This window comes from Centropristis striata, chromosome 14 (genome assembly GCF_030273125.1).
Source record: "Centropristis striata isolate RG_2023a ecotype Rhode Island chromosome 14, C.striata_1.0, whole genome shotgun sequence".
Classification (NCBI taxonomy): Eukaryota; Metazoa; Chordata; class Actinopteri; order Perciformes; family Serranidae; genus Centropristis; species Centropristis striata.
Genome location: NC_081530.1, coordinates 18,762,201 through 18,775,833, shown reverse-complemented (window position 1 = coordinate 18,775,833; position 13,633 = coordinate 18,762,201). Strand labels below are relative to the sequence as shown.

The 13,633-nt window shown below is 37.2% G+C and overlaps 2 protein-coding genes across 2 annotated transcripts; both read right to left on the bottom strand.

The window, feature by feature from the left end:
- Window positions 1-94: 94 nt before the first annotated feature.
- Window positions 95-4,580, bottom strand: LOC131984630 (XK-related protein 8-like). The gene is made up of 3 exons (XM_059349524.1): window positions 4,179-4,580; window positions 2,710-2,900; window positions 95-2,086 (listed from the first exon to the last, which is right to left on the bottom strand). Exons 1-3 carry the CDS (start codon window positions 4,472-4,474, stop codon window positions 1,266-1,268), a joined length of 1,308 nt encoding a protein of 435 aa, XP_059205507.1. The 5' UTR covers window positions 4,475-4,580; the 3' UTR covers window positions 95-1,265.
- A 3,456-nt stretch (window positions 4,581-8,036) lies between these two features.
- Window positions 8,037-12,087, bottom strand: xkr8.3 (XK related 8, tandem duplicate 3). Its single transcript, XM_059349115.1, has 3 exons — window positions 11,491-12,087; window positions 10,181-10,368; window positions 8,037-10,023 (listed from the first exon to the last, which is right to left on the bottom strand). Exons 1-3 carry the CDS (start codon window positions 11,814-11,816, stop codon window positions 9,272-9,274), a joined length of 1,266 nt encoding a protein of 421 aa, XP_059205098.1. The 5' UTR covers window positions 11,817-12,087; the 3' UTR covers window positions 8,037-9,271.
- Between the last annotated feature and the right edge of the window lie 1,546 nt (window positions 12,088-13,633).

Below are 13,633 nucleotides of genomic sequence, written 5' to 3'. Positions count from 1 at the left end.
TTTAAAAAAAAATACAATTACAGAATATTTACATAAACATATCCAGTATAAATATAATCTTTAAAACATTTTGAATACAATTTGGCCCTTGACAAGGAATGTACTAAGATTACTTGTCCATATGTACATTTAAAGAGTTATTGGTCACTAAAAATCTTTCCTGCAGTGCAAACAAAAATCCTCTTCTTATGCAACTGAAATGTAAGCATGCAAAAACTAATTCTAAAGCTTAAGATACTTAATCTGTCAGAGGTAGTAAAATCAAGTACGTATCCTTCCCAATAACGTGCAAAAAATGTCCCTTTTTCTTTTACCTGGTCAGTGTTTTAGTAACAAAGAGTGAATTTAGTAATAAGAACACTTAGAAAGATACTTATTTGATTTGACAAACTGTGACAGCCTCGTATCAGCTTTGGTTCGGGACTGTATGGAAATATTTATTTTTCCTGATTTGCAATTTATTTTAGCTTTTTCTTGGGCTGAACTAAAGCTGCAGCCTGCACCAATAATCACTGAGGCATTGTATTATGCTCATTTTCAGGTTCATACTTGTACTTTGTTTCTATTCAAACATGTTCACATGCTTTAAAGCCAACCTGCTTTTTCTGGTAAAGCCTTGCTCAACCAGAGAAACAGGGTGGGCTCTAGTACGTACGTCAGTCTAAATACACCTGTATTCACCCTGTCTGAAGCAATCCATTTTAGGGCCGGTTTCTTTAAGCCACTGATGACTTAAGCAGCACTTTCTACCTTTATGTAGTATAATGTGACATCATAACTAGTCCTGATGGCACAGTTTTGAAGGCTGCATTTGTTTGTGGATTGAGAATTTTAATACATTCAAAGTATTTATACAGCATCTAGACTTGCTTTATAATTTAAAAAATACAAAAAATCTCACTTTTTATAATATGGGATGCTTAGGATATTCTGGAACAGTTAAAGCAATCAAAAACTTTTTAAATGCACATATGGGTATGTAGCTATTGTTTTTAAGGCACTTGAGAAATGTGAACCTATCCTTTAAATGGAAAATAAATAAGTATGGCAGCTTAATGTGTCTGGTGCACAGTGATACCAGTTATTACACTGGAGAAAGTGCTTACAATAAGGCTTGACTTGGACCTAAGTTGAACCTGTGGATAATTAGGGAGCAGGTCACAGTACGTCTATCCCACACAGCCTCATGATGGTGATTAATGAGGCTGGTCAGGTCTCCATGACTCACTCTAACCTCCATGTCCGCTTTTGTCAAGTGATGCGGATCAGGAGTAGAAGTTCTCAGCCAACTTCCTCATTCTTTTATTGTAGCGTTTAATGTCGGGTGCAGGTTGACTGGGCCCCACACGATCTGAAACGCCTTCCTCTTCGTCCGACCTCATCGTTATTGTCATCATCTGAGGAATGCTGTCCTCTAGTAACGACATAGGAAAGTCTGGTACATCTCCAGCAAATGTTTTAATCCTACTAGGTCCCTGTCCAACGTGGGTCTTTTCAGCGGTGCCCCCTTCCAGCTCCTCCTTGGTCAGGTTTGGATGGCAGGTCTTATAATATATCATTTTAAAGAAGAGACCAAGGAGGTAACAAGAAACAACACTGACTGCAGTGATTACAGCATGCAAGAATGAAATTTCAAAATAAGGCGGCTCCGTGATCATCTTCCAGCACCACAGGCTGCAGAGGAGGGAAATATCCACCAGGATGTACCCGTGATAGAACGCAGTCCGGTACCTTGTCTTCCCCTCGACCACATTGAACCAGTCGAAATACCAAATGAGGCCCACGGTGGCTCGGTAAAGCCATTCTCCACACGGGCTTTCCATGAAGTCTGTCTTGGATCGCCATACAAAGAAAAATAAAACCAACCAAGAGCAAAGGAAGTGGGAAAAGATGAAGCAGGGGAAGATGGAGGCGAAAAGAGCTAGCGCGGTGAGGCGAGACGAGATGAGGAGCAGGTTCCAGAGAAAGTAGACCAGCGATGAGATCATCTGCTGTTTTGCCTTGTCGGGCAGGAAGGAGCGCAACGAGCGGTGGTACATGGTCACACTGACGGCGATGGCTGAGGCTGACCCAAAAGCCTTCAACACTGAGGAGGAGGAGAATAATGAATGAATGACTAATAGCCAAACATGACAGCAATGTAGCCGGGAAATCAATCTGAGAAGTACAGTTTCCTCTTGGCTAAAGATAGAACTAGATAAGGCAATTTCTGAAGAAATTGTGGTGGGGTGTTGAAAACAGGTGTTACACTGTGTAAGAAAAAAAAAAACATTCCCACGTTCTCAACTATTATGATACTATTTTATGTATCATAAATTGCTTCAAGTATTCAGTCTTTAATGGAGACATTATGTTGTTTTTGAGTGGATTTAAACTCTGAAAACATACTTTCACATAAGTACATTTTGAAATTGAACTTAGATTACAGAGTAACCTATAATTTTGCTCTAAAAGCCCAATTTTAGTTTTTTTTGTCAAAAAAATAGACACTGTGAAAACTCAACAGTGTGTTCTGTGGATTATTCAGAATACAAAAGGGGAAAAAACTTGTTTTTTTTACTTCACTTCTAATTTGATACTTCAGCACCATTATTGTCCAATAATTCTTGAGCCTTAAAGTCACTCTTGCTGTTTGTTATGTATAGGTGACTCACCATTCTGCACCCTATCTACATGACGTAACCCTGAGACATGAGTAACACACTGCACCTGTCACAGGGCTGAGCTCGCCGCGCTGCATAATGATGGTGAGCATGAGGACGAGCTGAGGGGCGCTCTCCGAAAACGTCTCTATGAGCCGCAGCAGGCTCAGGTCGTGGCTCAGGTACACTGCCATACCCTGGGGGTCAGGGAGCTTTGAGTAGGAGCTGCATAAAGAGACCTCCACGACACCTGCGTGCCTGAGGAGACAAAATTGTGGGATAGAGACCACAGTTAAAACACAGTTATACCAATAAAGTTCATCTTCAGGGGCGGAAGAAGGACTCAGATATTTAATTTAAGTCAAGAGCAAGAGCAGAAATACCTCAGTGTAAAAATACTTTAATACTGGCATCAAAACATACCTACAGAACCAAAAGTATTCATTATGCATGTTATAATATACTGTGGCATAACTCATGTTTATACTTTTCCTGAGTCACAAGTGAACAAGACTCCCACACAAACATAGAAAAAGTGACTGTTACATCAAAATATCTAGTGTCATGTACCATACTCCATTTAGGGGAAGTGAAACAGATGATGTAATTCATAGTAGAAGATTACTTAATGATATATTCTAATTCTTACACTGGATATTTTTCCTGTATTTTATACTTATTCTATTTTAGCTTGTTTTTATTTGTCTACTATCTTGGCTCTTCAAATTGTATTTAAATGTCCCTTTCAGGTTTTCAATGTAAACTTAATGTAACTTTGAATTGTCTTGTTGCTGAAATGTGCTATATAAAGAAACTTCCCTTGCCTTAAAAAAATATAGTTTTCCGCATGCTAAAATTACACATTATTTACAGATGATGGAATGTAACTAACTTAATTTACTAGAATAATTCTGAAACAAGTATTACACTATAGTTCTACTCTAGATATTATAGGGAAATACTGTTCTTTTTACTCTACTAGATTTATTCAATACTTAAAGTTACTTTTTAAATAAAACATTATTTTATGATACACAGTTATAAGCAGTACTATATAACTAATGTACCTAGTACAATACAAAGTATCTTAAATTGTCCGCATGTTGTTAAAATGATTATTCTATAATAACGTAAGGAGCTCATGCCTCTTAAAGGAGCCATTCTGCATTCTTTTTGTACTTTAGATACACTTTTCTCATAATACTTCTGTCCTTAAGAAACGTTTTGAAGTATTTCTACTTTAAGAAAGCTAAAACATCTAAGTACTTGTTCCACTACTGTCATTCACACCACCCTAGTTTGAAAGTGAGCTCCAGCACAACTGTTCCATTCAGATTATCCATTTACTTTCTTTGGATTTCCAGTAAATGGGAATGGTTTCATGAACAAGCAAGGGTGGAGCTCCCAAATATAGAGCAACATGTAGAAGAGAAAGCACCAAGTTGCCCAACTTCCACACATACTACAAAAAAGGAAACAAAGCTGATGCACTTCAAAGGCACCAAGAATAGTATAGTATACAAGGCTCTCACAAACCTGAAGTAGATTCCCAGCTGGAGCACATGAAGTAGCCCGAGTTGGCTCTGGCTCAGGAATTTCTCAACCTTTGTCTCCCTCTTAAAGTCCTCGTAGCTGTACCACAGCCAGCTGAAGGCCTGCACAAGACAGGACGACCCTACGAGAAGCAGCAGCAGGATACCGAAGCTCACATAAGCTTTTTCCTGGTAGAAAGACACAACGGCAAAAATATCCAGCACAATGTCGAGCAGTAAGAACACAAGACCAGCACAAATCAAGAGGAAGTCCACAGGAGAGTACTTGAACACACCCATAGTGTCTGTCAAACTAAAGTTTACATATCCCCTTTAACTGCCTGCTTGTAGTGAGGCTTCTCGGTTAGGACAAAGCTGTTATCATGTCACTCATTAACTTCAGAGAAGAAGAACCGAAAGTATGCAAAGAACAAAGTTTCAACGTTCAAATACAGTGTAACCACTCCTACAGACTTACCCTCCTTTCAGATAACATGGCATCTTAAAGGGACAGTGTTGTTATATATACACAACTTTATAAACACAAGCTACAACTCAAGCTATAAGCTGTCACTTTAACAAGTACGCTCTATAGTGTACCTATACATCAATTAAATCAACTTCAAGGAGTTTTTTAACTGGTTATGGAACATAAAAAGACAGACAGACAGACAGACAGACAGATAGATAGATAGATAGATAGATAGATAGATAGATAGATAGATAGATAGATAGATAGATGACGTTCAATATTTATTATCATAATTATATTAAAGAGTGACATACTATTGTGTAAGCATAACTATTGTTGCAGCTGTAAAGGTGGAGCCAATTTATATATATTTTATTTACACTTTTTGTTTATTCCACAGAAATATGACAAATTATTAGTTTAAGTATATTTCTCAAAATAATCTGAATTTGCAAAGAAATCTCAATCTGTGATTATTGTTGTCAAATAAATGTACAAGTAGTAGAAGAAGTGGAACAATAAGATACTGTTCAATGTGATTTCAACTTAGTTATTTTTCTTTTTTTACAGTATATTTTGTGTATATATATATGTATATATATATATATATATATATATATATATATATATATATATATATATATAAAATTGATAATACCCAATAATTATTATTATAAAGTTATGTATTAATGTGTAAGCCTCACTACTGTAAGGTTCCCTTATCCATAAAAATATGACAAAATTATATAGTTTATATTTTGTTAATAATCTTAATCTGTGATTTAAATTGTCAAATACATTTACAAATAGTCTCATGTTGCAAGAATAAAAAAATAAATCAAAAATGGTTTGCTTACATCATGGTAGTGATATTATTAATAGAGAAGCCTCGAGTTCGGCATTTTCGCTGTCGCCATATTGTTTTGTTTTTTTGCTAGCTCGGCTAACGTCGCTTCAACGGATATAAAATTGGATTTATACCATTAATACCTAATGTTACATTTAAATTGTAATAGCTAGCTTCATTAAATCAACAAAACTCGACGTTATGAAGGCAAAATAACAGTTCGGCTTATTAGTCATAAAAGCATATTATGGATACACTACTTTAATGTATACAATCTTACCTTAATTGACCTATGGCTAAGCCACACCCCCAAACGCGATGAGCCAATCACAGTGCGCATAGCTAATCCAATACACTCGGAAATTCTCTGCTTCCACGTCCATTGAAATGCATTAGAGTCAGTTTTCAGTCGTTTTTATGTGTTTTTTCTTGACATTTTAAGTTTTAAGGTTAAGTTTTTAAGGCATTCAGCGGTATGAAACGCATCAAAATCAGAATTCTTTCGACGTAACTCTGCTGCCTGACCAAACATCAAAAACTCATCACACTAATTACATTTATTGGTTTCAAAACAGCTATTTTCAGCGGCCGAAGGGTAACTCCGGTAACTACCTGCAGGTGCGCAATACTACAGGACACGCCCTCAAAACGGTGCCGGTTGGTAAGGTTTAGGCGCCAAAGTACTTGTAGGTTTATAAAGTCTACAGTAGGCACAAAGACTGCGTGGTAAGGTTTAGTAGATACAGGTGCAGCTCAATAAATTAGAATGTCATAGAAAAGTTTATTTATGTTAGTAATTAAATTCAAAAAGTGGACATAACACATATAGAGCCATTACACACAGAATGTCTTTATAATTTATTTAATTTCTTGTCTTTAGAATGAATATGGCTTAGATTTAATGAAGAACTAAAATTCAGTGTCTCAAAAAAATGTTATATTATAAAAGACCAATTTTAAACAGTATGTTAAATATGGAAATGTTGGCCTCTGAAAAGTATCTCCATCTATATGCACTCAATACTTGGTTGGGGCTATTTGACTTGAACTACGGGAAATTGACTTCTCCATGATATTCTCATGTATTGAGATGTACCTGTATTGTAGTTCGGGTTAAAATACCAGAAGTTATCGAATGGAGGGTTGTAGAGTAGTAAATTGGGTGTGTCTTGTAGAGTAGCCTATACGTCTCAATGTCTACAATCTACAATGTCACTTAGCAGACGATTTTATCCAAAACGACGTACATTTGAGACAACACAAGCAAGGATGAAGACGAGAAACAACACAAGAATAAGCAAGAATAAGCGGCATGTACTACGTTGAGTCCTGTGTGGACGTAAGTGCTTTTAGGTAAGTGTTTTTGGGAGGCAAGTGCATAGATATATTGAGATTCACCATTCTCCATAAGTTTGGCCCAATTCCTACAAAATCAGATAAAACAATTACACTTGAGCAAATTTACACTTGAGCTAAATTAACATTGGCAATTATAATGTTGCAGTTATGTTTTTTGTATGCAAATCTAGAGATTCCTTCAGCAAATAGCAAATGGTATTTTTCCATTGGACACACCCAAATTATCTGTCAACCTGAAACCTGTCCATGTAACGCTTGATCTAGTGCAACTATATTATTTTAGGACAAAGCTGTTATCAGGTTACTTCAGATTAGAGAAGAAGTGAAAGTAAGCAAAGAGCAACGGGAAAAAAAAGTTACATTACAGCCATTACAAGGCTGTGGAACCCCCTACAGGAATTAATGTAAAACCAATGTGGAAAGCATTTTTGGAGCATTCTTGAAGCTTATTGACTGATGTCTTTTTTTCTATATTGTGTGAAATTGCATATTTTGTCATTAATAAACATAAAAATTTCTTGGGGGAGAACTCCTCAAACCTCTTGCCAAATATGTGCAGCTAAGCCTTCACAAACCTAGAGAAAAGTTGATAGAGAATCATATTTTGCCAGGACAACACAGACTCACAAGGTGAAAACACCAGTCAGCCAGTGGCTGGTAACAAATTAAAACAGATAATACAACATTGTTACAACTTTAATAATTGCACATGGCAAATGAGGTAAAAGATAAACAACCATAAGAGACCTTGACTTGTGGTTACAGCAGTTTGTTGGCAAAGAGCTGACTCTACAACACTTTGTATGGACATTCAAAGAAACTAACAATGAATTGAAAGGTTGAACGTAACAAAACAAAACAACTTCAATTAACAGCCAAGAAAATGTAAATAAAACATAGTCTGTCTAGAATAACGACAACTGTCTATTTGTACCGCCATTTGACAATGATACTAAAGTAAACAGACGTTTGGCACGCGTTATTTAAGCTGAACAAACACTGGATGAGCAAGCAAAAGTAACACAAGTGGCTCTGTTGTTACATAAGTACTAACAATTCTTAGTAGATAGAATTAACACTCAACTTGAACTTATTTTACACCATCAATATCATCTTGATATAAACAAGTACCCAGTCAAAAGTGGTCTAAAACAGCAGTTTTACACAATAACAGAACATAGAAATTATAAAAGGAGAGCTTATGGTTTTAATAAATCTACATTCAAAGTCCTTCCAATAGGTTCCTGTAGTAGCAGCTGTAACAACAAAACACCAAAAACTACAACACAAATTGATATCCTTGTAAAACTTCAGTAATCCAACCATGGACATTTAAATTTCAAGATTATCTACATACATTGAGAAAACTTTGCAAACTGTTAAAAATGTCCAAAAGATTCTGATTGTCATTAATATTATCAAATATTTTATTGTGAATAACTTTTTTTTATTATTTACCTTGTCGTCAAAAACATGTTTTTTTCCTGCACGTTTGTATTTTGTAAATACAAGGTGTTCACACAACAGCAACAACAACAAACTAATATGATCATACAGCATTTATGAAAAAAGTTGTCCCCATAATGTACAAATTTACTCCCTGTTGAAAGATAATAAAATACAATTTGCTTTGTAGAAAATGTATCAAATAACACAAACGCTTCACTTTGCTGGATTAGAAATTAGCTTGTCAAGGTACCCCCAGTTTCAAGTAGTGTTGAGAAAAATATATATACAGTAAATAACAGTCAGATATTTTTTAAATAAAGTTTAGGATGTGGCAACTGTCCCTTTAATATATAGAGTGTCATTAGGCTGCAAATCAACAAGCAGTACTTGTTTATGGCAATACTGGATTTTCATATGGTATCTTCATCAATGTGATCAGGTATCTGGATTAGTCAGTGAGGATCTTCTACATTGCAATGTATGTCTATAGAAACCCATTTCTGCAAGCAAGAGAAAAAAATAAGATGCATACTTAGTATTGTGATGACAAAAAGAAAAATCCTTAGTCTATTATAATGAGAAACTTTGTTGAAATAATCACTTAATATATCAAAATCATGTAGTAACTCAACTCATTATTTTGAAATATTAAGTCTTCATTTTTGCAATACTACAGCCCTTTCAGCAGCTCTAACATGAAGTCATTATTGGAGATACTCAGCCAGTATTTCAAGAAAGTTTCTCATTATAATGACTTAAATTAGCTTTCATAGATGTATTATCTATGTATGTAATGACTATCCATATATCCCACTCTTACTTTCAAGTACTGCTTTTGACTCTGTATTTTGGTTCAAGTTCTACTGAGCACCTGGTGAAATTGCAGCACAAATAGGAGACTGTTGCATCACTGCCAAAGGAGGTAACATTTATCAGTAGAAAACTGTAATGTCTAACAAAAAGTCAGACATCACAGATGTGATGACTCTTCTTTATTTGTGCTATCAATGTCTTTAACGACTCTTTTCTCGGAGTAAAAATTAACAGCATGGCAGGCCATCCTTTTGTTGAGGAGCTGGGAGGACAGGGCCCCGTCCTGGATGGAAAAGTCTCTAAAGGACACTTCTGCATCTGGCAGATCATCAGGCAGTCCTGGGTCCCTCACCGGAGGCCTCCAGAGCTTGGGGTGGAAGCAGCAGTAGTAGAGTGCTTTGAAGAGCAGTCCCAGGAGGTAGATGAACGGTACAGCGATGAGCAGAGGGAGGGCGTAGGACTCAGTCTGCACAGGATCCCTGTAACACCACCAAGTCACCAGCAGGATCCCTCCATCAGTGGTGATGAAAGAATGGTAAATGACGCTCCTGCCTCTGGTTTGACCCTCCGCTACATTAAACCAGCTGAAGTACCAAATGAGCCCTACGGTGGCCCGGTAGAGCCACTCCCCACCAGCACTGTCCATGAAGTCTGTCCCCTGTCGCCAGGCCCAAAACACAAAGACAGACCACAGCATCACAAAGTGGACAGCGATGTACCCAGACAGGACTGAGGCGAAGAGAGCGAGGGCCGCCACACGCGGGGTGATTAGCAGCAGGTTCCACAGGAAGTAGATTAGAGAGGAACACCAGCCCTGCTTGGCCTTGTCTGGGAGGAAGGAGCGCAGAGAGCGGTGGTAATCTACCACCATCCAGGCTATGGAAGTGGTTGATGCAGCAATGCTCACAACTGCAAAAAAAAGAAGTTAAGTCATTAATGTAGCAACCAAGAGGAAGTGAACACACGTTTGTGGTGTTGACTGACTTACCACAACCCGGATAATGTTTTAGAACAAAAATAGGCTTTTCTTGTGGGGTGTAAGTAAATGGAACAAAAGAGAACTCACACTGAACCGTCCTGGCTTTGTTTGTGTGCAGCATGACGTAGATCATCAGGGTGAGCTGAGGAGCACTCTCGCAAAACGTCTCGATAAGCCGGAGCATGCTCAGGTCATGCGTCAGGTAAACAGCGTACTCTGACCCTTCTTCTTTCCGCCACCAAACCCTGAAGCCTTGGCGTATGGCAGAGATATGCCTACACGGATGAATATGTAAAGAGAAAAGCTGTTACATGACACATCTGTCTGTGAGAAAATGCATCACATACCAAACCCATGCACCTAAACAATACTCCTTTGAGAGTGAATGGAAGCATCTGACATGATGCATTAAGTTTTTTCAACAGCACTGAATCATATTTTGAGTTTTTCATACCTCATTAACTCATTATTTGTGCATTTTATGCATTCAGTTCTCTTCCAAGACACTGGATTTACAAGTCGCCACACCTGACATTTTTCATTTATGGTCACAGCACCTGTCAAATGTTATTACCTGGTTGCATGCCTGAACTGCTCTGGAGGAATATCCAGTTTTTAAATTAACAGGTACAGAGAAAAGTACTCCTGCAGCAAAGGTGCTTGTGCCCATGTTGCTTTTTTTCAGTTTTGTCAAGATTAAAGTGGGTTTGCATCACACAGGCTGGGCGTTTGATTTCATATAACATTTTTGTTAAACACTTCTGAAAACAATATTGAGAAAACTTTAACCATTTGATTACATTCTGCTTATAATACTCATGTAATTTAACTTATAGTGGAGTATTGTTAGAGTTCAGTACGTGTAATTTTACTTAAGTAAAGGACATGAGTATGTCCTCCATAACTGCACAATAATAAGTGTTCTTACTTTTGATAATCCATGTACATTCTGCTGATAATGCTCATGCACCTTTATGTAATATTTTAAAATTTTCAGACAACAGTAGTACTTTTACTCCTCCACGACTCAACCTAATGAGTACAAAGATATTTATATGCATTCCTAACATATTTAGTATCCATACTTGCAACCTGTTTTAGCCGTTGTTTGGATTGCACCTTACTGCTATCTTGTTATTGAAGATAACAAAACAGTCCGTGCAAAATATAGTCTTATGTATATTTACACTCCCAACTTGTATTGCAACTCGTGCATCGGGAATTTCCCTCGGGATAAATACAGCTTTTCTTTTTATAGCCTAGATCATGCTGAAAACATTCCTGTACTTCTACCTAAAAACATGTTTAATTCCAGGCTTTTACTTGCACCGGAGTACTACAGTATTTCTACTTTTAACGTACTTAAAGAAGTAAATGAGGACTTCTGCCTCCGCTACCTGCAAAGGAAGCCCAGTTGCAGCACATGTAGCAAGCAGAAGAGCTTCACTTGGTCCCCGAAGAGCACGGTTCCTCCGTTGGTGTGCGCGGTGAACCCCGGCAGCTCTCGGTCATACTTGAACCAGAACCAGCTGAACATCTGGACCACGACCGACGACAGGACCATGAGGCCGACCAGCACCCCGAACCAGATGAGCTCCCCGCGGCAGTAAAACTCGGTGGCCACCCACACGTCCGAGCCCCAGTCCACCAGGAAGGTGCACACCCCGATCACCGAGAAAACGAAATCGATCCAGGAGTATTTTGAAAAAGTCGCGCCGTCCATGGCCGTTTTTTGTCAGTGAGCTAGTTGACCAACCAACCGACCTGTTGCTGGTTAGCTAACATTGAGCTAGCGTCCTGTACCGTTATTTCCCTCCCAAAGCGACTCCACACTCTTCAACCCATTGAACAACAAAGTTGCCAACACTTTCATATTTCAGCAACAGTTTAAATTCGCTCAAAAAGGCGAGTATAAAACTTCCCATGCATGTTTTTTTAGGTAGAAAAGTGTGTAAAAAAATAGCCGGCACATAAGAGAGCAGCTGGTGTGTTTGTAATGCTGTGTGTGTGTAGTTGTTAGCCCCGCCCACCGCGGCTCACACGTATAGCGGCAGGTCGTAAAATCCGGGATGTCCAGGTTTTAACTTTTAAAGGCCGCACCGCATGGTCCCAACCGTCCGAACCGTAAACGGTTAGGCCGTTAAGTTGTCAATACAATATATAATAAATAATTCTGCGTATCAAGTAATCGTTTGAGGCATTTTTAATGTAAATACATTTGCTGATGAAATAAATAAATATGCCCATTGAATAAAAAAACAAGGCATTTTTAATGTAAATAAATTTGCTGATGAAATAAATAAATATGCCTATTAAATAAATAAAAAATAAGGCACTAAACTAATCAGTTAATATATTTCAATAAATAAATGTAACTGTTTTTTATTTATTTATTTTAAAAAGGCATAATTCCTTTTTTTTTTTTTTCAGGGGACTTTTCTTTCCCTATTCCACCATTATTTATTTCAGGGGGCTTTTTCATAATTACGTTTATATTTATGTCAAGGGACTTTTGTTTCATTACTACACAATTATTTGTTTTAGGGGATTTTTTTTCATAATTCCACTTTTTTTGTGTCATGGGACTTCCATGGGACTTTATATTTCCTGATGCAACATTTATTTCCCACTTCTTTTTATTTCAATTTCTTAAAGTCAACAACAGCAACAAGATCTGTTCCAAGGGGTGAGTGTATTGTACCTCAATGCAAAATTGTATTTGGGAAGTCATCATTTTTTTACATTCACATGACATGACTCAGTGGAATACTCTGCCAACAGACATTATTTCATGTAGAAGTCCCCACACCTTCTCACACCTTGCCAAGTGTTGGCTATTGTCAAGATAAAAGTGTGTGTGTGTGTGTGTGTGTGTGTGTGTCTTAATGTCTTAATGTGCGCTGTCCCTGTTTTGAAATAAGTAAAATTACAAATTACAAAAACCTTTTCTTTTTCATATGTGTGTGTTTGTATCATATATATGCATCCATGTTTACTTAAGTAAGGGATCTGAATAATTTTTCCACCACTGCTGATTCCGTAGAGGTGTAGAAAAAATTATTAGACCACCCTTGTTTTCTTCAATTTCTCGTTCATTTAAATGTTTGGTACAACTAAAGCTACATTTTTTTTGACAAATAAAATGATAACAACAAAAATAGTTCATAAGAGTTTAATTTAAGAGCTGATATCGAGCCATTTTCCATGGTTTTCTCGTTAATGATTTTATTAATTAAACTCTTACGAACTACTTTTGTTGTTATTGTATTTGTACAAACAAGTGTGCCTTTAATTGTACCAGGCATTAAAATGAACAAGAAAATAAACAAAACAAAGGTGGTATAATAATTTTTTTCCATGATTGTATACTGCTGTGAAAATCCTTCCCTTCCATCCTTCCATCCTCCCCCACCTTAGTGTGTCTTTCTTTTGCTGTTGTTAAAATAAAGCATAATTGTTCACTTCACTTTTGACTTATTTGATTTTATGGTTGTCACGTTATTGTCTGCTGGCTGGGTTCGGTCAAGTGGACGTAACAAG